Source organism: Leuciscus leuciscus (genome assembly GCF_965113295.1).
Source record: "Leuciscus leuciscus genome assembly, chromosome: 2".
Lineage (NCBI taxonomy): Eukaryota > Metazoa > Chordata > Actinopteri > Cypriniformes > Leuciscidae > Leuciscus > Leuciscus leuciscus.
Window position 1 is genome coordinate 12,817,990 of NC_138726.1, and position 26,060 is coordinate 12,844,049.

The following is a 26,060-nucleotide window of genomic DNA, read 5'->3' on the forward strand; positions in this document are numbered from 1 at the left end:
CATGCAAATTCCACTCGCCAATTCCATTGGCAGAAGTGATTGGGGCTTCCAAGTGAGACCCCATTTGTCAGTCAACATAATGTCTCCATTCTCTCCATCAGGGAACGAGGGTTACGTCAGTAACCAAGAGGTTTTCAGGCATAGTTGTGCTTGGAGTTAATTGTTTTATTTGTGATAATGCAATGAAACATGCCAAATTGTGCGAAAAAATTTTTTGGCCAGGCTGTCATACAAAGAAATTATGAACACATGCAAATCAATTTATGCAAATAAATGAATATGTTGTAGTCCATGTATGCTTTTTCCTGCAAGCTTTTTTTTGCTTTTCTATGCCTTTTTTTTGCATGGTCAAATAAAACCTGTAGTTGTAGATTGACTATTTTGCCAAATCATTTTGTCAGATAAATATCTTAACTAGGTTAAGTGTTTTGATCTTCCCTCATATTTGAAATATTTAGGAAATATAAAATATTTTCATCATATTTTGATGGTTTAATCAAACTTTTAGGGTCATTTAAAACAAATATCACTTCCTAATGTTATCTCCATATTTCCAAACCTGACCAGATCAGCCAAGACAGATGTTAATACCAGGTGTAAACACAGATTAAGAAAAAGTGAATACAATGACATATAATAATATATATTACAAAATAAAAGTAAATACCTATATAATCATTGGATTTGCCAATGTCGTAGTCCCATACTGAGATGTCAAGAGTCTTTTTAGCCAGCTCTGCATGCTTAATTTCATAGCTGAATTCCTGCAAAAGAACAGTTCACATGGCAAACAAGGGGAATCTTAGAAACATGGTAAAAATAGCAAAGCAGCAGGAAAATAGCAAGCACAAAGAACTACTCTCGGAATTGCAACAGAACACTAACAAGGCTTCACATTGTTAAAATGTTGGACCAGATTATTCAAACACAACTACAGGAAAGAGATTACAAATGGAAATTATTGTCAGCATTGTAGTTGTATTGCAGGCTTATTTACTCAATTAGGGTCATAAACTTAAACAAACTAATGTTTACCAAAAATTACCAGTAGATTGAAAATATTTAATCATGATTAATCACACAATTTTTTAGACTTAAATCACAGATTTCGCATATTTACATGTTAATATGTAATTAACATTTTTCACATAATTATAGACTAGCATTAAAATACCCCAAGATTAAGATAAAATCAAGGGGAAAAAATTCCTAAGTCAGGGATTCCCAAAAATGTTTTGTCAGAGTTGATTTTATGCTCTTTGGCATAAAATATTAACTTTAAGTACCCCTGATTTTAAGTTAATATTTCAATAATTAAGTTAATATTAATCCTCCCTTTAATAGGATCACCATGTTTAACTTGAACATTTATAATTACTAGTTCAGTCAGTAGATTGAAAAATCGTGTAAATAATTGATTAAATATTTTAAAGTGAATCACAATTAATCACAGATTTTGTTATGAAGTGCAGAAATGTGTCTATATATACTTAAAAAAAAAAACATCTAAGGTTACTTGACTGTAACCCTGTTCCCTGACAAAGCGGGAACGAGATGCTGCGCTGATTTAAGTGCTATGGGAAAATATCTTTGTTTGACCGGTTGTGAACACGTGTGGCAAACACACCTAGAATTTTCCTTAAATAACCTTTGATGATGACGTATATCAGAATGCACACGTCAGAGGCTATAAATAGATGTGATAGGTGCGCTTTCAGGTCACTTTGTCTGAAGAACGTCCTGAACACACCCTCAGTGCATCTCGTTTCCACTTTTTCAGGGAGCAGGTTTAAGGTCAAGTAACTCGAGACATTCCCTTTCAAAAGCTACTCTAAATGCTGCACTGATTTAAGCGTTATGGGAACGAGAATACTAATACCATCACACTGGAAGTGTCTGGACCCCTCAAGGTGGTGTAGTGTGTGCACACAAACAAGAGAAAGGCCTCAGACATGAGTTTGGGATGTTGACTCAAGGATGTGTGAGCCCGGAGTAACATGAACATCCAAACTATAGAATCTAATAAATATGTGCGGAGAGGACCAGCCTGGCGTATTACATCCTTGCTGCAAGTCTCTCAAGCCTCTTGCTAAAGCCCTGGAGGAAGCATCACCCCAGATAGAATGAGCTGTAACAACGAGGCAAAGCTTGACCATGCGCCTCATAGGCTAGGATGATGGCATCCCTAACCCAATGGTTACGGCTACTCTAGCACTGAAACAATCTGGCAGTGGACTGGGTCTGCATGAGAGAATACATACATTCTTCTAGTGGAGGGAGCCCTGGCACTCAAAATTGTCTCTATTACATCCGCTGGAAGTCCAGTGTCTCTTAGCCGGTCTTTTAAAAATATGACTCTGAGAACCGCCTGCTTTCTTTTTGCCTCCCGGAATCTACTGACAATGGTGTAGCCAAATAGGCAACTCCTTATCCAAAATTCCTTCTCTTTGATGCCAGTGAGGTTGATCCACAGATGTCTTTCCATGGCGACCATAGCACCCATGGAATGGCCGATGGTACGGGCCATTTGCTTGGTTGTGCGCAGAGACAGGTCTGTGGCTAGGTGCAGCTCAGTGAACACGTCCTCACTAACGTTTCTCCCGCTCGTGCTCGGTTCTTTGAGCAGGTCAGCCTGGTACGCCTGCAACACTGCCATGGTGTCCAGGGCAGCACCTGCCTGACCTGCCACCTGGAAAGCTTTCCACACCAACGTGGATGTAACTCTGCATGGTCTGGAGGGAAGTGCAGGCTTTTTAAGTGATCATGCGCTGCCAGGGGAGAGATATCCCGAGAAACTGGGGCATCATCGTATAACCCCGTGCCTTCACACCAACGATAGTCGAATAAACCGATGTCGGGGGCACAAAGACACAGAAAGAATATGGTTTACTCCATGACTTTGATAGTTCGTCATGGAGATCTTGAAGGGGAGGGACCGTCTCTCTGGTGCCTCCCCTTGGCCACCCGACAGAAATCTGTTGTCTAACTTCGATCGTCTGGGGGTCTTTTGTTCCTGTGGCCAATCTAACTGAAGACTGTCCACAGCGCAAGTGACTAGCTCAAGTAGCTCATCGTATGATCTGTCATCACGAGAGGAGCGCTCCGAGGCAGCGCACTCAAAATCCATTTCCCCAAGAGAACAAACGTCCTAAGCCCGGTCTGAAGAAGTGCCGGAGTGTGCTCCAGAAGCGTGCTCAAGGACCTCACGATCTGGTTAAAGAGCAAGAGAAAGGGGAGGACCCGTCTCCTGCTCTTCAGCCAGATTGACACGCGAGCCCCATGATCTTCTCATCAAGGATGCGCAGACTCGCTCTTCCCTAAAGGCGGCAAGTCTGGAGCGGAGCACTTTGATGGGAAATGACTCGCAGTCCTGACACTTTGATATAGCGTGCTTCTCCCCTAGATAATCAATACAAAAGATCATCCTCCGATATGGGCTGTGAGAAGGGTGGCACACATCTCTTTGTGGATTCTCGCAACATGATTCTCTTTTTTTCCAATTCTTTTCTTTCCGTTGCAGAGAAACAGAACGAGAGTGAGAAAGACTTTATTCCTGCCTGACAAAACTAACTCCTAGCAAAAGGGATAGTTTAAGTAGTAGCACACACGGCACACAATGCGGTTCTGAAGACAAAGGAACCTGAAAGCGCACCTGTCTCACGTCTATTTGTAGCCTCTGACGTGCGCATTCCGATGACGTCATCATCAGAGGTTATTTAAGCCAAATTCTTGGCATGTTTCCCACAAGTGTTTACCACCGGTCAAACAAAGATGTTTTCCCAAAGCGCTTAAATCAGCACAGCATTGAGAGTAGCTTTTGAAAGGGAACAAAACAATATGTAATTAACATTTTGCACACATAGCCTTTCATTTAAAGATAGAAAAGCATTAAAATAGCCAAAATTAGAAAAATAATAAATAAATAATAAATTACTGACATTAAATATTTACTTAAAATATTTAAATATTTAAGTCAAGTCAAGTCAAGTCAAGTTTATTTGTATAGCGCTTTTCACAATACAGATTGTATCAAAGCAGCTTCACAGTATTCAATTTAAATAATACAACAAAGTTTGTTTCAAGAGGAATTTATTGATTGATAAAATTAAATTAAATATCCCCAAAATATCCCCAACTGAGCAAGCCAAAGGCAACAGTGGCAAGGAACTATAAGTATGGCTGTGTTACAGGAGATCTGTGTTCTTTGTATGTTGGGGTGGGTTTTCACTAGGTTAGTTCAGTTTCTAGTGTTTTCAGTTGGTTACTCATTGTTTTTACATTCATTTTGCTGAGTAAGTTTTGCCAATCAGGTTTGTTCTGTGTATTTAAGCCTTGTGATTTTTTTTTTCTTTCTCAGTTGTCATTGTGAAATTACAATTTTTTGTTTAATAAACATATTGACACACTGCTGCAAACAGATCCTTTCCCTCACATTTGTACAACCGTTTGTGACACCCTGAGATTTTATGTTAATATTTCAATAATTAAGTTAATATTGATCCTGCCTTTATTTAATGAACGAGCAATGTTCCAATGTTAAACATGAACATATAATTACTAGTGCTGTCAGTATATTAAAATATTTAATCAATCGGTTGATCGCACTTGATCACATATTTTTAAAGTGCTAAAATTTGAGAGTGTATACATTTTTATGTTTTTCCTGTCAGATTGCATTTAGTTCATTCTGAAGGAAAGAAAACAAAATAATATAATTAGCATTTTCCAAACAAAGCCTTCCACATAAAGATAGAAAAGCATTAAAATAGCCCAAATAACATTTCCCTAAGTCAAGTCAAGTCAAGTTTATTTGTATAGCGCTTTTCACAATACAGATTGTATCAAAGCAGCTTCACAGTATTAAATTAAAATAATACAACAAGGTTTGTTTCTAGTGGAATTTATTGATTGATAAAATTAAATTAAATATCCCCCAAACTGAGCAACTGAGCAAGCCAAAGGCAACAGTCAGGGATTCCCAATTTTAAAGAACTTCTTTAACATAAAATATTTAATTTAAGCATCCCTGATTCTAAGTTAATATTTCAATAATTTAACAACAAATTTTCATGTTCACAGTTCTCTGATGTCAGTTCATGTCAAATGACGGTAAATAAAATATAAAAAATTTTCTTTGTAAGCGTTTTATTTTGATTGTTGAATTTATTGAACATATGGAATTTTAACATAAGAATGCACAGTATATCAGACAACGCAATCCAGAGATTTAATCAAATCCACAAATGCATTTGAATACCCAAATAAGCCACAGATGAATTATCACAATTAGAAAATCTTGGCATTTGTCATAATCTCAGATGTATTAAGCAAGGTACAGTGAACAGGCTCCTGCTCCTGAACTTAAAGGGTTAGTTCACCCCCAGAAATGAAAATTCTGTCAGTAATTACTCACCCTCGTAGTGTAACAGCGCAGCGCTACGTCAGAACATAGGCTCACTATTGGCCGACGCTGGTCATGTGTGTGATTCGTGTTATGCTGGCCAATAGTGAGCCTACGTTCTGACGTTGCGCTGTTACACTACGTGAACTCACGTCAGAGGCACACACAGAAGAAAATGAAAAGTTGAATAAAGTCGTTATTTTTTGGGGGGGTTTGCGCACAAAAAGTATTCTCGTCACTTGATAAACTTATGGTTGAGCCACTGTAGTCACTTGGACTATTTTAAACATTGTCTTTACTAACTTTCTGGGCAGGCAAGTTTCAATAACATAGAAGCCTATGGAGGAGTGAGACAGCTCTCAGATTTCATCAGACATATCTTAATTTGTGTTCCGAAGATGAACGAAAGTCTTACGGGGTTGGAACAACATGAGGCTGAGTAATTTTCATTTTTGGGTGAACTTACCCTTTAAATAATTAGTATTTGGGTATGAATAACCTGGTCAAACTTTTGTATTTGTGTCTGCATTTCTCTGGATCACTGTAACCTGATCCAGAATATAGACACCTGGAAATAAACAACTATTTGATTAATTAATAAAGAAATATGTGCATAAATGCATTACAAGTGGACAACATACCTCATTAAACTCTGGGTTGAGTGTCTTCTTCTTGATCTGCGTCTTGTTCTTTGCTTTCTTCCCCATATCAGGTTTCAGACATCTATTCATAGAAATGTGCACATAATTCAAAAGTTATTGGTTTAATCTTTAGAACAGATTTAATATGAATGCAATATCTTAATGTTGTTTAATGCCTTAACTTATATAAGTGTTTCCTAAGCATATAATAAATACTGTATCATGTATATAAACACTGAGCAGAGAGAGACTTACATTTTGACAAAGGGATCAGAGTAGCCATTTGCATCCATTGCTGCTAAGTGAACACAGCGTACAACTCCTACAATGAGACGACTCAGCTGGGTGTTGTACATAAGGGAAATCAGGATACGTCCTCTCTCTTCCAGCTCAGTGCCATCCTTCCCAGTCTACACAAGTACAAAAATAGAAGTGTGGATGATAATGATAGCACAGGAGTGTTCATTGCAAATGTAGTTATTGTAGAAATACCTCATGCTACAAATAGCACATGGATGTTAATTCATTCTGCTACTGCTGGTATTTGCAGTTGACATACAAATACACAGGATACACAAAATAATGGAAATGAAAATCAGTGTAAAAAGACTAGGGTTGGGCTTATTGTCATCTGGTCAAATCTGCAAACATCTCTTAATGATACCCTTGAGAAAAAAAACTGCACTTAATTGTAGTGAATGTGTACAGTGTAAATTTCAAAAGCATGTTTTTAAAAAGCTTTACTTGCAGATGATATAATATTAATGAATTAAAAGGCCACTTCTAAGAGTACATTTTCCAACATCAAATTAAAAGTTTTCCAATAAAGTTCATTTGAATTTTTTTGAAAGCATATGTAACGTACTTGATTATAATTTTAACTCTAGAATGCTATACGATATTACATTTAAAGTTAATATATTTTAAATATACTAAACAAGAAATTAATAATTACAAATATATGACATACACATTTCAATAGAAATTACATTAAGGTGTATTTTAGTTTACCATACATACTTGTCAGTATAATCAGCAGTAACTTTAACCATATTTCAAAGATAATACTACTAATTATGTAATTACATATAAAGATGTACTGAAGTCCTACTTAATTGGGTAAAAAAAAAGCACTCTAAATTTCAGTGAATTGCATTTAATATAATTTTAAACTATAATATATTTTGATTTAATTGCAACTAACGTGCAATTGAGTGTCCAAAAACATTACGTACAGTTTGCACTCAAGTATATTGTTTTAAAGTATATTATTTGTGTGATAAGTTCCTCTTTTAAAAGTATGCTAAAGTGTAGCCTGTATAATAATAGTATAACTGCAAGCTGAATGTGACCTTAACCCTTAGGTGCTCCTCATTTGGCTGTAGCTCTTGTTATTGTCCTAAAAATTAAACTTCCTCCACCCCAGTAAAACCAATGCAATTTATTTTTGTTTTTTATTATTAATATATATTATATTAATATATTATTTATTCATATTTTTTATATTTTTATTTAGTATTTAGTATTTGATGGTACTTATTAATATTTATGCAATATTTATGGTTAATTCTTGCCATTGAAAATAATACCAATTTTTTTTTCCTAATTTTTTAAAATATTTTTTCAATTAATGCAGTATTTCAGATTAATGTAGAAACTAGGCCTTTTAAATCCAATTTTTGAAGTCAGATTAGCGCCATCTGTTGATAGAAAATAAAATAAAGCATGTCGTTCCATAGTGTTACCACTAGATGCCTGTATAGCTCTCTATGTAGAGGCTTGTGAATTCTCAAGTTGTTTTTGGACAAAATTACTTACTTTTAAGATGTGGATTTGAATGTTTTTTTTTTATTTTATATTCTCAAATAATACTTTGTCAAGGTTTATAAAAAAAAAAATGTTGATGTGAATGACACGTTTTTGCATTATTACTACTACAGTCAAAACTGAATACAGAGAAATTCAGTTACATGTAACATTACAATTCAATAAAAAAAATACAAAAATAAACAGTAATGATTTATCACAGCTTATTATTTATATTATTATTACTAATAATTATATTAATTATTATTATTATTTTTAATATATATATATATATAAAATAATAATAATTATGTTATGTTTTTCACTATTGATGTTTTAGAGTTTCACCCCTCCCTTGCTGAGCACTGTACTTTCTGCATCGTGGCCGATTTGTGGAGAATTTTTGTGTTTTTGTCGATTTCCCATTTATTGCCTATATGGTCGGTCATTTTTGACTGAAGAGCAAAAGTGTGACTATTTTTTTTATTTTATGACCACTTAGCCTGCTCGAATCATGCCCTCAATTTTTTTGTGTTCACATTGCTAATGTCATAAAAGTCACCAAGTTTCGTAACATTTCGATTAAGCTGTGATTTTTTAAAATTCAAAACAGAAAATGTTCCAGTCAGAAGTGACCGAAGAGCACCTGAGGGTTCTTAATGTAAATACATTGTTATTTAATATACCTCTAGAAATATGAGTATAAATATTTACCTCATCCTCATAGAGGGCGATTCCTCGTGCACCACCTGCAGCTGATGTTTTTTTTGTCTATGCAAAGAGAGGCAAAAAAAATTCATTACGTATTTAAAAGTAATATATATTCAGCTAATTCATCAATGGTTGTCAATAATAAGCATGTCTGTTACGAGTATGAGTATGAAGCATGAAGCACTCACTTGGACAACCCTCTCTAGACACACATTAAAGTTTTTCTTCTGATTGAACTTGAGTTTTTTCAGTGCAACTCTGGTTTCTCCGATAAACTCATTGTGGCCAAACTTGTCTTCATCACAGACAGATATTCTGCATAGACATAAGTAAAATCCCTTAAATAGTTAAACATGTATCCATGATTACTGAATGTCCAATACATAAAAAAAAAAAAAAAGATCACTTTCAAAACACAAGAACAAAATACTTTTTTAGTCTATGATTATAACTGGCAGTGTTGTTATTGTTAACTAAAACTAAAACTATAAAAAATCGTTTTTAGTCATTTAAATAAAGTTGCAATAAAATCAAATATAAATATAAGATGAAAAAATCTTATATGCAGTGGCAACTGGTGAATAACTAAAATTACTAAAACGAAAACTGAAATCAAAATAAATTAAAGCTAGATTGAAATATAAAAAAAAAATACAAAAGCAAAAAACAAATAAATAAAAGCGACTTCAAAATATCTATAACTGCTATACATATTTAGTAATGATATATGATGTTGTTTTAGAGTTAAAAAAAAAAACCTGTTACATTATCAAATTAATTTACTATATGACCAAGATATGTGCATTGCATTTAAGTTTCACATTTTATCAGTTTTTGCTTTCCATGGGAATCAAACCCATGACCTTGATGTTGCTAGCGCTATGCTCTACTATTTGAGCTAAATCTTCCCACATCTTCCACACAATTAGAAAATATGTCAATTTATTTTGAATGTGGCCAACATGGCAGAACTATGGCAACTGTACAAGAGCACTGTGTGTGACTGTAACTAAAGTAGACTTAAACCTGAGGGTCTTGCGCTGCATATCGTCATCTGTCAGCCCGTGGTACACCAGCGTCTCATTCCAGTTTGGGTTGCGAGTGTTGCGTAGGGTCTTGGTACGTAATTTAGTTGACTGCATTGACAACAAAGACGCTCTGTTTAACCATCATTGCTTGACCAGTATTAAGTATAACTTGCATAATTGAGGCCTTTCTCATGAAACTAGTGGTTATGAGTTGACAAAACCGAACGGGATCAGTGATCTCAAAACGCCCCTGTACATGCAATAAAGTTACCCTGTAGAGTGTGCACATGAATGTAGTGTTAACAGCAAACAGTCAATCATGTGAAACATGAAGAATCCTTTCTCTGCTGAAGATAAAGAGATTTATGCTAGTATCGATGAAAGTGAGAGTATTTAGTTTATAATTAGTATAACATACAGTACATCGAGTTTAAGAGAAAACATGAGCTCAGTCATTTGAAATGCTTAAAAAACAACAAAAAAGTATTGGCAGTGACAAAAATGTTTCACAATGTTTGCAGCTTCAGTATTTGTAGATTATTATTTGGTATACTTGAAAACAATAATAAGCATTTCATAAGTTTGAATGGCTTTTTTGTTAAAAACATTCAATATTTGCAAAGAGTCAATAGTGTTGACCCTTCTTCTACATAACCTCTTCAATTTGCTCTGGCATGCTGGATATCAGCTTCTGGGCAAAATCCTGACTGATGCCGATCCATTCTTTCCTTAGTGCTCAGAGTTGACCACAATTTGTGGACTTGTCCACATGCCTTTTGAGGATTGACCACAGGTTCTCTATGAGATCATGATTGGGGGAATTGCCTGGACACAGATCCAAGATTTCAATGTAATGATCTCAAATTCACTTCATTATCACACTTCCCTTGCTCCATCATGTTGGAAAATGCAGGGATCATCACCAAATTGCTCCTGGATCAATGAGAGAGGTTGCACTTGTAGGACGTTTTGATACCATTCTTTATTCCTTTCAGAGTTTTTGGGAAGAATTTGGAGAGCCCACCCCCTTGGATAAAAAAGCAACCCCACACATGGATGGTCTCAATGCTTTCACTGTTAGCATGACACGTAGCGTTCACCTTTTCTTCTCTGGACAATTGATTTTTGAAGATGTACCAAACAGTTAGAAGGTAGCTTCATCAGAGAAAAGAACTTTGCATTAGTCTTCTGTTGTCCAATCCTTGTACTCCCTGCAGGATTTCAGTCTATCCTTGATGTTTTTCCTGGAGAAAAGTGACTTCTTTGCTGCCCTTCTTGAAACCCGGCCATTGTCCAAAAGCCACAAGACTGTGCATGCAGAAGCACTCGAAACCATCTGCTGCCAATACTGAGCAAGCTCTGCACTGGTAGTGACAATACTGAAGCTGAATCCTAATGAGGGGACAGTCCTGGTCCTTGCTGGACACTCTGGGACATCCTGAAGCCTTCTTCACTGCAGTTGAAATTCTCTCATTGAAGTTCTTAATGATCCGGTAAATGGTTCTTTTACAGGTGCAATATTCTTTGCAGCAATTTCCTTGCATGTCAGGCCATTTTGACGCAAAGCGTCTTTCTTGGGAGGTAACAATTGCTAACAGAAGAACATAAGTGAAAGCACTTCATTCTTCCTTTTATAGCAATCAGTCTGCTCTTATAATTCATATGCAGATGATATATGATTAGTAAAATTATGCTAGCTGGTCATTTTGTGTCAGGGCCAAAAAACAGTGAAATTTGGGTTGTGTTGGCCAATGAAGCTTTTTGCAATTATTTCAAATGAATCTCATCACTCTGCACAATAATCTAGAAACAATGTGAATCAGCACCACAACAACTAAAGCCGCAAACTTTGCAAAACTAAATTTATAACACTGCCAATAATTTTTATAGACAATAACAGCTATAAAGCCTATTTAGGTTACACTTTATTTCAATAGTCCACTTATGACATTATTGTCACAGAACAGAAGATAGCAAACACAGGCAAAATATGAACCGATGCAATATTGAATGACACAAAGGAATTTAGCAGGTGAGTCTCTGGATTTCAGATCATGATAGTGATACTGGTATATAAATGATAGTCTTATCTTTTGCAGGGAGTGAAGAGAATTGGCTGGAGGACTGAAGACTGGCAGACAATGACACACAGAAGACAAATGATGGGACAGTTTGATGCACAGGTAGGTATTCAGATAGAAGTTCAGTGTTGAACCACAAGACCAGACGCTGATGAGTGTGTGAAGCAGGCTTATATGGAGTGGAGCTGATGAGGGTGAATGATGGCAGGTGTGGATGATGTGAAATGTGTGCAGGTGTGAGCCAGAAGGGGTTATGGGAAATGTAGTGTGAAGTGACTGAGTTTGTGACAATTATACGAACTATAGGAACTTTGCAACCACATGTCAACTAACTCATTAATTTGCAACTACATGTCAAATAACTCAGAGTATTAGTAGACTGTTAGATTAGGGTTAGTTGAAGTTAACATGTTTAGTACTTTTATAGTTACTTATAGTCAGTAGAATGTCTGTTGAGCATCAAAATAAATCTTTAGCAGATATATTACGCAGACAGTCTACTAATACTCTAATGACTGGTAGTTGACATGTGGTTGCAAAGATACTTATAGTTAATAGAATGTCGAAAGTGGACTTGGAATAATGCGTTACCCTTATTTGTATTATTCTTTATATTTATATTAATTTAAATATTAAGTTTAATATTATTGTTCAAATATAATTGCTCGTGGTTAATGCATTTAGCGTTTGTAGACTAGCATGTTGTTCTCAACATTTAACTTGAAAATGAACACAATAATAATAAAAAAGTACCAAAAAACGACTGGTCCAACTACAATCAAACTTAACAAGGTAGCTTCTTAAACCTGCTTGGTGAGACCTGCCTCTATAGTATTAGAATGTTTTAAATATAATTTAAATAATGAACACCAGACAAATTCTGTAACTTTAGTAATATACTGTAAGTACTCTTCTATTACTTTAATAAACAATACAGACATGGTTCAAAATTATTAATATTTGAGAATACCAATTGCAAAGGTAAAGGGCTACAAGCAGCACATTAAAAAGCCCACCATCTCACCTTACTTGCACCTGGCAGTAGATGAAGCTTAATATATGGATCTGCCAGTCCATTTGAATCCATTGGCTTTAAACCCTACAAAAAAACAAAAAAAAATCAAGCACAGTGCAATATTACTGATATAACATTTCAAATTCTGATCAAGATTGTCATTCTGGTCTGTTAAGACTCGTAAATATATAAGCAAACAGTGAAAAGCCCCAGTACAAGACTACCCTGGTAATCCAGAGTTCTCGCGAGAGCACAAGTTGAATTTGCTCAGCGAGTTACTCTGGTGTCGAATAATGATGCTCATTAAATATGCCCCTCTATCTGAGCTGCACCAATCACATCGGGTTATCTGATATAGGCGGGCCAGAGGCGAGATGACGACAGCGCTGCGACGTCGAAGTCATTAGTAAACATTGCAAGATGGCTATGGATGAACACCATTTGTTTGAAACGGCTTTGGCCGCTACAATTAAAGATTTAGACCTTTTTCTCTAAAAGAGGAATAGAAGACGGCGCTCGAATCATTCCTTTGCAAGAAGGGCGTTTTTGCTTTTATGCCGACCGGATACTAGGGGTGTAACGGTTCACAAAATTCACGGTTCGGTTCGATACGATACACTTGTGTCACGGTTCGGTACGTTTTCCATAGGCTACAGCAAAAATAAATAAATGCCAGAGAAATTTCCTTGAATTATTTTTTTATTTTTTATTATTCTTTTATTTAATGAAACTAACATCATAAAGTATGATTTTTTAATAAAAAAATTGTTGCTTTTTTTACTGAGCAGTAATGGAGCTATACTTGACTCTTCGTATGAGCATATAAAACAAAACAGCTCCTTGGACAAAATGAAATGTAATATTGTAGTAGTAGGCTAGTTAAACAAAGGTTTATTTTAGTTCAGATTATCATTTGAGGGCAGCAATTGTATTCATAATGTCAAAATAAAACAGACGTAATGTTACTTGAAAGCATTAGCCCACTATTCCTGCCAAACTTCCATACCTTGCAGTTAGTGTTACTACAGCAAAACCATTCCACGGTGAATGTTGCTGATCTGTGGACACCGGCCAGTTCATTCATGGCACGATGTTTCTTCCTGGTTTCCACGTCAGCGCTGTTTGATCCGTTAATAACAGAGAAATGTGCATGCTTCTCACTAGATCTCGCAGCGATGTTATTACTTCAGTGGCGAATTCAAAAAGCATTTGAAATTCAAATGCTTTCTTTACTGGTCTGGATCTCTTAGCGCTGTGTGGTGTTGCTTGATCAGGCGAGTCCCGCTTCACATGTCAAAACTGATAAACGGTCCACACAAACACAATAAGAGTAGCTCAGTTTCGTTCCTTACATTGCATTTGCCAGTTGATGTTGTGGTCGCGCCAGCCTCTATGAGCGCGCTTGCCACCCGCGACGCGCCTTCATTTGAAATAACGAAATTTTGGTCGGCAGAAAAAAATGGTCCAACGAACCGTTCGGTACGTAATGCGTACCGAAAACCGAACCGAAAGCCTCGTACCGAACGGTTCGATACGAATACGCGTATCGTTACACCCCTACCGGATACGGTAAGAGTCTAATCTACCAGTTAGCTCCGCTGGTAGCTAAGCGATAACTTGTTGTGATTGGTCGTAGTGTTACCCAATTGCGTGCAGTGAGATTTTCAAATGCATGCTTGGTGCCGCCCTTCGAGCTTGCCGATCTTCATTAGTCGACGCCAGACCATTAATCTTTTAGATTTAGGTCTGGATTTCCAGGCTAGTACAAGACTATATATATATATATCAGCACAATACTGCTCAGGCAATCACATTCAAGGTCCGGAATTACTGCTGCATGATGATAACAATCACAATAATATTACAACATAATTAACCCACATGAATTTTATAGTTCTTTTTGTTTGTGTGCAATAATTTGACTTAATATTAATATATGAAAATACTGAAAATACCTTTGCTTTAATAATGTTGCAATGGAGGCTGCTGTTCCCTTGGTCATATAGTAAAGTGAACTCCAGAGCTCCCAGAGTTGCTGAAACAAACAAAATATATTGCATTAGACACAAGCATTTCATTAGGTTTGAATGCATGAGGAAAATCTCACAGGTCAACATTTAAGTGTATGCCATAAATAATTGTGCTGCCTTTTTCCTGTTGCATTTCATTTGATTGAAATGCGCGCGCAAACACACACGCATTTGTTTCACCATATTAGTAAGGACATTGCATAGACCCCCACTGATTTTATATCAGGTTAATGATATGAGGTAATCTCCAAGCCCAACCCCATACCCCTAAACCTATACCAATCACAGAAACGTGCACAACACTAGATTTAAATAAAACATGTTTTGGCTGATTTATGAGCATTTTTAACTAGTGAGGATCAGTAACATGTCCTCACTAGTCGGTTGTCATAATATTATACATGTGAGGACATTTGGCCCTCTCAAGTATAGCCAAACCTATACACACACACACACGTCTGGTTTGCTATCTTTGTGGGGACCCTCCATAGACGTAATGGTTTTTATACTGTACAAACTGTATATTCTATCTCCTTACACTAACCCTACCCCTAAACTTACACATCACACAAAACTTTCTGCACTTTTACATTTTCCAAAAATCTCATTCTGTATGATTTATAAGATTGTTTCCTTATGGAGACATGGTGACACGAGTCCCTGTGAGTGTGTGTGTATTCAGGTTATGGAGACATGGTGACACGAGTCCCTGTGAGTGTGTGTCTAATCAGGTTGAAGTCCTCACCAGGATAGAAAAACATGAACACACACACACAATATTTAAATTTTAATGCAACAGCGACATCTAATGGTGTAAAGACAAGCTGTTTTGGCAAATCCAACAGAAGTCTCGGTAAAAATAATTTCAAGCACATAAAGGTGCAGCAACATTCTCAATTGACTTCCACAGAATCCTATACCAATGACACAACTTAAAATTAAAGTTAGACATAGATCGACACATTCTGCATTAGTTATAAACTCTGCTTAATTATTTCTGGTGCTACACACACTTAGTGATTAATATGAGGATATAATAAATCCAACAGGTGATTATTATTAACTTCCTATAACAAAATCCACAAAGGCCTCTTTCCACCAAAAATGAGAAAATGGACAGCAACAGTCTCACAATGATTTGATGTATCATAATTTTAAAATATGTTTCTTCCAGACAGAGACCAGGAAGAACAAGTCGTCAGTGAAAATCTGCTTACTTGCTTCATCTGAGTCATAGCTGTTGGCCTCTTCCTCGTCGTCCACTGAGGGAGCCGCCTGATGCTGGCCGGGTCGAGGGATGACAGCAGACTTTTGCTCCTCCCTCTCTGCAGGATGAGCTCTTTCCTGAACATTAGATGCATTGCTAATGGTTTGGTAGGCTCCTCTCTCTGCCTCCTGAGCAACTGGTAGGGATACAATTCTCTTTAGATTCTTTCAAGCATATTAATAAATACTCCTTGAGTAGTTGTTTAAAGACTATTTGTTGTTTAACATGTTGCTACCCTTGTGAAAAAGACGTGTTTATATGTATTGAATGTGCATTGTATTGTACTTCAAATCCCAAAAGTATATTTTTTTGTAATGAAAATGTAATGAAAAAAGGCAATTTAATTAACTTAAAGAGAGAACACTTTCATGACTGTTTCTTAACACACTTAAGTATGTCCTTGATTATGATTGTTTGAGCCGCATTCGAAGGCGTTGTAAATTTCTCTACAAACATACACCTGTGACCGACTGCATTACATCAGTATTACTGTGCTACTGCATCTGTGTGTTGCTTGGCAACCATTCCGCATCAGAAGAACTACATTGCTTGGCGGAAGAATTATATTTTTTTATCAATAGCATTACATTTGTGTCTGTGTATTTATTTTATGAAACCTTGCCAGGTAAACACAGTGAAGCCATCATTTGCAATGAATTTAGAACAGCTAAGGGGGTTAAAGTCAATGTTTGTTCTTACCTGGCTGGAATGTGCTGGATGAGTTTGGTCTGGCAGCATGGACATTCACAGTCTTTTTCATCATCACTGGAGTATTCTGGGGGCTTGCAGACTCTCCATCTGCTTCGGAGTAACTCTGACTTTTAAGATAAGCAGGTTTTGGAGCCACGGGTGGTTTTTGGGTGATTGGTGGATCCGTTGTTGGTTCTGGAGCATATACAACAAACATACACATTCAGCAGTATACATTTGAGAAGCACTGATGTAGCTGCATTTATTTCACACAGTAACATTTCAAAAGTCAAGTCACATTTCAGGGCTCTACATTGCGACCATTTCAGTCGCATTTGAGACTGAAAATTACTGTGTGCGACTGTGAAAAAAACATTTAGGTGCACCGATGCAAGTGACCTGATTGAACCTCATGAATATGAGTACAATACAATTGGCTGGTTTTCATGACTTCAGTCAACAGAGCAAGCGTGGAAAAAGTTCAGAGATTGTTTTTTTGTAATTATGTTTGTGAAACAGGTTAACATGAGCTGCGGTTGTTGGTAAATTAACTGAAAATATTACATTTGGATTATCAGAAACGGGTTCGGAAATTAACAAGGACTTGGTGCAAAAATGCAACAAATTTGAGATATTGGAGCAAAAATTCCCCTAATAAATATATATAGTTAAGAAACATCACATGAGCAAGACTGCTATTTTTCCAAATATCAGAACAATTGTTTTATACAAAAACATTTATACAACAAACACAAGTGAAGTGATTTAAAAAAAAATGTACATTTCAATCTTTTTTGCTTTATTTCGCCAATGAAAATACACTATACGGACAAAAGTATTGGGACACACCTTCTAATTCTTGAATTCAGGTGTTTCAATCAGACCCATTGCCACAGGTGTATAAAATCAAGCACCTGGCCATGCAGTCTGCATTTACAAACATTAGTGAAAAAAAGGTTTGTTCTGAAGAGCTCAGTGGATTCAAGTGTGATACTGTAATAGGATGCCACCTTAGCAATAAGTCAGTTAATGAAATTTCATCCCTGCTAGACATTCATCGGTCAACTGTAAGTGGTATTTTTGGAAAGTGGAGGCATTTAGGAACAGCAGCAACTCAGCCAAGAAGTGAAAGACCAAAAGTAGTGATGGTGAAATGAAGCTTTGTGAAGCACCAGGGCTTTCCCCCTCATTACTCAAAGCTTTTCAACACGTTCCACACTAACGACATCTTGTGGTCAAAAGGTGGAAAAGCTGCCTTTCTGTCCCAGAAGACCCATCCAACCACTAAGCAATAAAATTAATCCTCATAATTCATGTGTTAGTGTTGATGTAGTTCTTACACAATGTATGAACAAACAACTCTATGAATGAATTTCTGAAGAAAAAAATGTATAAATCAGACAAATGAACTTGTACAGAAACAATTCTTATGAATCTGCCTTGATCAACAAATGCAGCCTTATTCACAAACTTTAGCTTCAGTCCTAATCGTATGAGTTGTTAGGCAAGGCTCATGTAGGCATATATAAATCAAAAAAATAAAATAAAAAATTTGAATCTGAATACGAAGCAGTCACATGACTGTGTGTGGAAACGAAGCTTCGGACGTCACAGATCACGTGGTTATGGCAAAACGAATTAAGCTCCGATACACTGCTTCAATGTGAGATGTTTAGTTTTTTTTTTACACAAGCTACGAAGCCTCGGTGCCGAACGTCACATCACTAACCAAAAGTTAGCGAGCAGGGTCAACGAGTGCTGCAGCACATGGTGTGTAAAAGTTGCCAACTCTCTGCTGATTCCATATCTGAGCCACTGGCATTATTATCAGCACAAAAACTGTGCGGCGGGAGCTTTATGGAATGGGTTTCCATGGCCAAACAGCTGCATGCAAGCCTCATGTCCCCAATTACAATGCCAAGCTTGGATGGAGTGGTGTAAAGGACGCCACCACTGGACTCTGAAGCAGTGGGAAAAAAATTTGCAGTGTGATGGGCGAGTCTGGGTTTGGAGGATGCCAGGAGAATGTTACCTACTTGACTGCATTGTGCCAACTGTAATGTTTGGTGGTGGAGGGATAATGGTGCAGCACTGTTTTTCAGGGGTTGGGCTAGGTCCCTTACTTCCAGTGAAAGGCAAGCGTTGTAATACAAGACATTTTGGACAACACTATGCTTCCAAATTTGTTGGAACAGTTTGGGAAAGGCATTTTTCTATTCCAGCATGACTGTGCCCCAGTGCACAAGGCAAGGTCCATAAAGACATGGATGGATGAGTTAGGTGTGGAAGAAATTGGCTGGCCCACACAGAGCCCTGGAAGGGACTGGAATGGAGATTGCCAGGCTTTCTCATCCAACATCAGTTCCTGACCTCACAAATGCTCTACTGGATGAATGGGCAAAAATTCCCACAGAAACGCTCCCAAATCGGGGGGTGGGGGACCAACTCCATATTGTCTATGTATTTAGAATGCAATGTCATTACTGTCCCTTTTCAAGGTCAAGGTACTGTTTATTGTCTCCCGTAGGAGAAATTTGTTTTGGAAAAGAGAACTGCTGCAACATCAAGCCACCAAAAACATACATCATTCAAACATTAATGTCCATTCCACATAAAACACTCTTCCCTAAAAAAAAAAATAAAAAAATAAAAAAGCATGCAACTCCTATCTTTATATTACCTCTAATCCGCCAACAATACATGCAGTTGTATCACTGGAGTTGTTTGATCGATCAATTTTGTCAACAATGGAACAAACGAATGTTTGTAGTGATTATGCTTGCATATCGGGACCCTGTATCTCCTACCAGAGTTCATCAACACATACTCTGGATACAACACATGTGAAGGGTCCAATAAAATCTTATTGGCCTGCTGTATCATAGACATCTCAAAAATATCTTGTAACATGTTGAGTGTCTGTATTCCCAAAATGTTTTGGTGTAATGGTCAGGTGTCCCAATACTTTTGTCCATACAGTGTAGTTCTAAACAAATTGGCATCTCCGAGCAACAGCTGTGTTTTCTTACTGAATGAATCAGAATTTTTGAACGAATTGAGTCAATGATTAAGTGACCCACTCATAAACACAGTCACTTGCTTCACTCCTGAGCGAATCAGTTTTTTTAATGAATCGACTGAATCAATGACTCACTCATTGAGACAGTCACTTGCCGCCTGGTTATTTTAGTTTCATATTTAAAAGTATTTATTTATTTTTCATATTTCAATTTTTAATTTTTCACATCATTTTTTATTTCTATATCCAAAATATTGAAATTAAAATATTAACCTTATAACATTAGTTATGCAATTGTAACAGCCGTGTAAATTTATTCATATCACTTCTCAGCTGCATTAAAAGACTGTGTAGATAAATCTAAAGGCCACTGCAAAGATGGATTTTGTTGATACAGAAATCTCAGCTTGTCCACCTCACCTGTGACCGGTGCTTGAGATTTCTTAGTTACTGGAGGTGTTGCAGGGGTCTGCCGAGGACTGGGATCTTTAGGTCTGGAAACGGGCATAGGTGAGGGTAAGAACTGCTTAGGGAGACCTTTGAAGAACCAGGCTCCAGATCGTTTCCATACCTTTCATGGAAAAATATGCAACCAACATTTACAGACAGTTGTACTCTAGATTACTTCCTTATGATATTGTTATTTCCCTCACCTCTCTTTGTTCACCACAGATTTTGCAGAGCCATACAGACCGTGGCCGAGTGTTAGTCTGCACTCCACACTTGGTGCACATGTTCTGATGGGAATAACAGGACATAGTTTTAGAAAAACAGACTAGAAGTAACATGCATTTCATTAAAACAGTTAACAACTGTAGAACAAAAAGAATAGAACTAGAAGAATAAAACTTCTGTAGTTCTAACTATTCAAAATGTTATTTAATGTTTTAGAATCCTCCTGTATTGCATTGAAGTTGCCATGAAAAAGAAATTTCGAAAGACTAATTCTTCCCTATTGTGACAAAGTCAGAGTGAAACGGCTTCTCGAATAAGAAAGAATGAACGGCGGGACTTGATTTTGTTCATCAAAAATGGGAATTGACTGGATAGTTGTGGTTTGCTATTGGTCGATCTCATGTGAGTGACAGGTAGAACGCAGAAGAGAAGAGAAGAGAAGAGAAGAGAAGAGAAGAGAAGAGAAGAGAAGAGAAGAGAAGAGAAGAGAAGAGAAGAGAAGAGAAGAGAAGAGAAGAGAAGAGAAGAGAAGAGAAGAGAAGAGAAGAGAAGAGAAGAGAAGAGAAGAGAAGAGAAGAGATTTTAATTAAAGAGGGATGGATAATTTAAAATAAATACTGCAATATTCTATTTTAAAAAAGTCAAATTTGAATTAATGGTGACTTTAACAAAAATGTGTTGCTCTACTTGCTGTTAGTTATTTAGGATTTTGCATGTACAAAAACAGTATATACAATCCCATTAGAATTCAAATGATTTAAATATGAGGTTTAATTTAAATAATTATTATTTTGATTAGTTTCTCACCTTTTTACAGTCCTCACAGACCACTGATCTATCACCTCCTGCACCCAGCTGCTCGCCACATAAAAGACAGCGTGACACTCCATCCCCACAAACTGCTTTTTTCATGGTGTCCAGACGATTCACCAGACGTCTATCATAAATAACAGTATTCACATGTCAACTGCATACATATGTATTGGTCAGCATATAAATATAACATAAAAATAGGCTGCATGTTTTGCTGTATCTATCATTTTGAGTATGTACAATAATCAAACATTTATTTAAAGCAATATACATGCTTCTCACATCATATATTAAATCTATCACACTTTAGATTTTCCTCAGGCTATCCACACATGATAAAAACTAAACTGTTCACATTGAAAGTATTCAACCGAAGGCCTTGTTGAACCTTAATGTATAATTCACAAGGTGGCAGTGACAACAATGTTTTGCTGTTCATCAATGAACTCTTTCTTACCCAATCCTCTCTTGCTCCATTGCCTCCATCTTTTCTGCCCGGACAATTACGCTGTTGATGATCTCCTTCTCTTCATCAGTCAGCTCAGCGCCAAGAGGCCCAGACTTCACGTGGACACCCTTTGTGCCCATCACAGCATCTGTCATTGTGAAATCACTGGAAACTGTGACACAAAAATGAATAACAGTGATGAAGATGATGAAATAATCAAAAAGTACTGTGAAAAATAAATTGGCAACTCAGCAGTTTTAATTGGGAATTGTTTGCAATTTAAATGAGTGCAAAAATCCATCTTGTCTTCACTTTACCCAGGCACACCTTAATAAACCTATAATAATGTTTTATATTTTAAAGCTGTTGGGATGTTTTTTTGTTTTTTTGGGAAAATTGCATACAGTAAATACATCATTCACCATGCCTGTCACATGTATTTTCATAGTAACATCGCAAGTACACTAATTCAGTTTAGGGCTCTCGATTATGTGTCACAGTGTGGTGTAGGCTGAAGGTGGCGAAGAGGCAAAAGGCTCCAATACAAACTTTTACTTAATATAAATTCCATCTGGTACAAACAGACAGAATACTCACAGACACTTAGTACAACAGGTAACAGACCAAGACTGACTGAACTGAAGGAACTTAAATACTAACACAGATGAACACTGATTAACTGAACACAGGTGATGTAGATGATGATGATGATTAACTAATCCAGGTGATACAGATGAACTGATAATGACTGAAGACCACAGGTGACGTGATGACAAGTCCAATGAAAACAAACTAAACAGAACACAACTGTGACAATATGACACATTATAGGCTACTCATTCCATTTATAATAAATATTTAAATAAGGCACATGGATGTGTGTGTGTGTGTGTGTGTGTGTGTGTGTGCGTGCGTGCGTGCGTGCGTGCGTGCGTGTGCGTGTGAGTGAGAGCATGGTAATTTATTTCCATTTATTTATTTATTTAACCAGGAAGGTCCTGTTGAGATACTGTATCTTTTCAACACAAAAACAAAACAAAAAATTACAAAGAAGTACATAAAACCACCAAATAAACAAACACACCAAAATCTAATCCAATGCAAAACACACACAGCTAATTAAAACATTGAAATTGTTCTTTAAAACCAGATTGTAATTTTTTTTGAGAAGCACTGAGTATTTTTATTTACAGAAGAATTATATTTACTTTATATTTATTTAATCCTAACTCAAACTCCTCTAATACTGTATGCAGACTCAAATTTCATCTGTGTGATGACATTGCAGGGTTTTTGAATGAACACATTTTGTCAAGTGAAGAGAATCACAGCAGATATCGCCTGCGCAGTGAGTAGGGAGCAGTGAGCACTGCGCAGGGACCCTGTGAATCGGAATGCAGCTCAGGTCTTGAAGTCTCTGCAGATGAGTTGAATCAGATGTGCTAGATGTGGGAGAATTACGAAATGTGCAGAGGTGCGGAGCCTCATTGACAATTTTAAGAAGAGCTAGAGACTTGAAACTTGGTGGGATGATGGTGCTACTGGATACTCAGGTGCAAAGACTCATTCCACACGACCAATAGAGGGCACTACAACAAAGGCGAATGCGTTTTGGGCTGTAACTCAATTTTTTTTTAGTTTAAGATGAAAAATATTTTTGTAATGGATGCTAAAAATGCCATATAGTGTTGTAGTATATGTAGCCTACCTAATAAGCCCAGTCCAGACTTTTCATATTTTCAATAAAAATAAAATAAAAAGTAATTTATTTTGACAAAACATAAGGAGTTATACTAAAGTGTAATAAGGTGAAATTTGTCTTTGCTTTATTATACCCAGTTTATCAGAGAGCTATTCAGATATGAGTAAGAAAACATGCGGTAATCTAAGGTAATATAAGGTAATCTGCACTAATGTAGACTAAGTCTAGACTTAGATCTCATTAAAACTCTAAACAGTTTTTGTTCTTAAAAAATAATTATCTTCAAACTGAGATCAGTTATAACAGTAACACTATATTTCACCTCTCACAATTTTTTTTTTAACCTATTCACATTAGCATGCTCTCCCTATATTTGGAAAATGTCAAGAGCATAGTCCACTTTCCTGCAAATATATTGTTCATTGTATATTGTACATGTTGGTTTAATATCTAATTTAGCTCATTTTATTTTATTATTCTTATTATTATATGGACTTATAATATAATTTATAATTTATATAGACAGCATAGCAGGACACCATTATGCATTCCAGCAAAAAGCAAAAAAAAAAAAACTTTACTCGGTCTACCCTCTACGCAATGAATCAATCTAAAAAGCCAACAATGTAACAACTTTACTTGGTCTGAACGCAATGAATCAATAAATCAATCCATGTCTAAACATAGCCTACATATTTAATACCCTTTCCTCATGTCTTTCCACATCACTGCTCTATGCCTCATTAATGCATCTTATAAATCATTTACCATGCTATTTCCTGATCATTTTCCTGGAAATGTACAACATAAAGTTTATTTTGAGAAAAGGTAAGTACATTACTAAAGATAACTCGCATTTATAATTCATAGCAGTCAAATTATCTCATCAAACTACAGCAGTAGCCTATATTTTTGTATAGTCATTTGACTGCAATAATCCACGCCTTCTGTGCACATTGAGTGTTACTGTAAGGAAAATACTTAAATTATCATTCTCAAACATAGAAAATAAGCAGATTGATTCAGAGAATATTATTTTAAAACTCCACCGCAAACAAGCAGAATGACTAAATATAAAATGCGATAAGTCTAGGTCATATCAGCAAAAATCATACAGAAAACACTTATTTGGAGACGCCTGAAAGCAAGTGCCTGGTCATATAGCCTACTCCCATTGAGGGGGAGGAGGGGGGAACGATGGTATAGTAGTATTAATTTAATTCCCTAAAATGCACGAGGGAAAATTGACTGCTGCCTTGCTGCGCAATAGGAGTCGAAGCGCTCGCGGATCATGTCTTTATTACCATTAGAGCTGCTTCGAGTGAAAGCACCTGCATCTCACAACGTAAAACAGAAGCAAACCCGCATCGAGATGACACACCTTACGCGCATCTTATAGAATACAAAAGCATGTAGGTTCTTACAGTCAGACAGGATACGCATCCATCGATAGAAAGCTATTTTCTTACATAAATTCACATTTTTACCGCAAACCATTGTTCAGCCATCATGTCGATATAATTGTATATAGCCTATGGTTACGGATGACTGTGGGCAGAATACATTCGTACAGACTTCACCGGCGGTAATATAGCTCAATTGCCATCTCATCCATGTAAAATCAAAAGATACCATTGCATTTTTGTCATGCAGGATTTTTTGTATTAAATAAATCGCCAAAAAGTCATCAGGATTTAGGTGAGACCCAAATGCACATAATGTGCATGTTTGTCGATTAGAAAATGCTGTCATTGTTTCAACATGTCTGAAATAGAGCTAAGTGAGAAAAATATAATTTCGAAAATGTCTTGATATCCTTACCTGATAATAACCGCCCACTCTTGAAGGAAGGCGACTGCAAACAATGCGGACTATAGTGCGGTCAGTAGTGAGAGGAATCAGCGGCTGCGCATAGAGAAGAGAGCGGGTCTAAATCAGAGGCATTAAAAACGCTTGTGCACATCAAAATCCACATAGGCTACTCTTTTCCTGATTTTCTTTTCAGCAGACGCTTCTAAGCTTTGCATGGAGCTCTCTTTACTTATTTTAACGCCCGTGATGCCTTGCGGTGGAAACCCCAGTACTGACAAATGTGTTGAGAAGAGAAAGATATGTCCCAGCTAACAAAAAATAGACTATGCCATAGGCTGTAGAACGTTTGCCTAACGTTCCCATTAAGTTATGAAAATATTATTTCTGAATGTTCTCTGGAAAGTTTTAAAACACGTTTTAAAAAGGTTTTTTTTTTTTTTTTTTCATGGTTATGCGAACGTTAAAGTTCACCTAAGAATGAAAATTATGTCATAATTTACTCACCCTCAAGTTGTTCCAACCCTGTATGAATTTCTTTCTTCTGCTGAACATTAACAAATGTATTTTGAAGAATGTTTGTAACTAAACCGTTGTGGGCACCATTGACTTCCATAGCATAAAAAAATAAAAATAATAAACTACTGTGGAAGTTTGGTTACCGACCGACACTTCAAAATATCTTCGTGTTCAACAGAAGAAAGAAACTCGCATAGGTTTGGAAAAACTTGAGGGTGAGTAAATTATGATAGAAGATTATTAATTTTTTTGGTCAATTTTGCAAACATTATGGAGTGTTTTTTTTTATTTTTTTTATGTTCTCTGAATTAAAAAAAAAAAAAATAGTAGGCTAACCTTTAAAAAACGTTAGGTGAACATCCAATTAAAATGTTTTAGAAAAAAATAATTTTCATTCCATGAACA

The 26,060-nt window shown here is 36.5% G+C and overlaps 1 protein-coding gene across 1 annotated transcript in view; it reads right to left on the reverse strand.

Annotated features, from left to right (window-relative positions):
- rph3ab (rabphilin 3A homolog (mouse), b) overlaps positions 1-25,369 on the reverse strand; it is a 32,834-nt gene extending 7,465 nt beyond the window's left edge. The window contains exons 1-15 of the mRNA XM_082152194.1: positions 25,149-25,369; positions 21,635-21,797; positions 21,172-21,301; positions 20,343-20,426; positions 20,110-20,260; positions 16,680-16,865; positions 15,931-16,116; positions 14,639-14,718; positions 12,693-12,767; positions 9,586-9,695; positions 8,748-8,874; positions 8,563-8,619; positions 6,298-6,452; positions 6,043-6,124; positions 668-764 (exon numbers count right to left, since the gene is read on the reverse strand). Coding sequence (XP_082008320.1) covers positions 668-764; positions 6,043-6,124; positions 6,298-6,452; positions 8,563-8,619; positions 8,748-8,874; positions 9,586-9,695; positions 12,693-12,767; positions 14,639-14,718; positions 15,931-16,116; positions 16,680-16,865; positions 20,110-20,260; positions 20,343-20,426; positions 21,172-21,301; positions 21,635-21,780 — 1,666 coding nt within the window. The 5' untranslated portion in view covers positions 21,781-21,797; positions 25,149-25,369. The remainder of the gene's footprint in view (positions 1-667; positions 765-6,042; positions 6,125-6,297; positions 6,453-8,562; positions 8,620-8,747; positions 8,875-9,585; positions 9,696-12,692; positions 12,768-14,638; positions 14,719-15,930; positions 16,117-16,679; positions 16,866-20,109; positions 20,261-20,342; positions 20,427-21,171; positions 21,302-21,634; positions 21,798-25,148) is intronic.
- Between the last annotated feature and the right edge of the window lie 691 nt (positions 25,370-26,060).